The 1,137-nt window shown below is 36.1% G+C and overlaps 1 protein-coding gene across 1 annotated transcript in view; it reads left to right on the top strand.

Moving 5' to 3' along the window:
• Positions 1-470: 470 nt before the first annotated feature.
• The window catches only part of SARC_04947 (hypothetical protein), a 2,649-nt gene continuing 1,982 nt past the window's right edge, over positions 471-1,137 (top strand). The window contains exon 1 of the mRNA XM_014301198.1: positions 471-776. Coding sequence (XP_014156673.1) covers positions 687-776 — 90 coding nt within the window. The 5' untranslated portion in view covers positions 471-686. The remainder of the gene's footprint in view (positions 777-1,137) is intronic.

Below are 1,137 nucleotides of genomic sequence, written 5' to 3' on the forward strand. Positions count from 1 at the left end.
ATAGATACATAGATATATAATACATATATATTATATATATATATATATATATATATATATACATTCGAAGATATCCCATTGACCATACATCGGCTTAATAATAAGTACGGTGTACACTTAATTGGTTTATGTATTGCTTGCACTATACCATTTGCTAATTACTATTTAGATAAACTGTGGATCATAAAAGAAGTGCAGCTGCTTTTCATAGTTTCTTTAAAGTATCGTTCTCGCGTGACGAGGCAAAGGACGATTTCACATCATCCAAAAGTTTAATTTATTTTTGTTTTGTACGTGATACGGAAAGTGACAGATCACATCCAGCCTCAAGGCCCACAGCCACAGGCCACAGGCCACAGGCCACAGGCCACAGGTCACAGGGTGGCTATTTCTATTTTTATCGAAATAAAAATTTGTTGTGTGTGTGGATCACAGTGCATGTAAATATGTATTCATATTTATAAATATTTATACATATTTATATTTATACGTTAGGCGTGTACACGACGTCGTAGATCTTCAGTATCGCTTTGCGATAAAGCCTTGCTATTGCATTTGTATGCGCATAACACATACTAGCAAGGATAAACTCGGTACCTTTTAAATTCCCTCGAGCCTTGCATACGCATATTTACTGACTTAAATTGAGTTAGTTCTGTGTACTCTACCTCAGAGCACACGAAAGGATGGCGAGAGGAAATGAAAGAGAGCGCAACCGTGCAAAAAATGATGCGAAGAACACTCAGAGTAATAAGAAGAAGCAGTCTGAGGCAAAGGTATTGTGAAGAAAATGGAGTTGTCATATTTGAACAGCATGCACTAAGCCATTGTATATGTGCTATTGTATTATGCGCACATCCACCCTCTCTACCATCCAATTTTGTTAATGATTCGTGTACACTACATACTACGATAATATACACAGATATTTGCGGTATCTACTTATCTATGCCGTTGATACTTATGTAGCAATATAACCATTTAGGATAATCCAATAGCAAGCTTTACTGCTGCATTTCGTAGGGCTACGTAAACCTGCGAATGTGTATCCATATCTATATATCCATACCTATACCGTAGTATTTATATACGCGCACGATTATGTAATTATGATAAAGCATACAGCTATACAATACC

This window comes from Sphaeroforma arctica (genome assembly GCF_001186125.1).
Source record: "Sphaeroforma arctica JP610 unplaced genomic scaffold supercont1.297, whole genome shotgun sequence".
Taxonomy (NCBI): domain Eukaryota; class Ichthyosporea; order Ichthyophonida; genus Sphaeroforma; species Sphaeroforma arctica.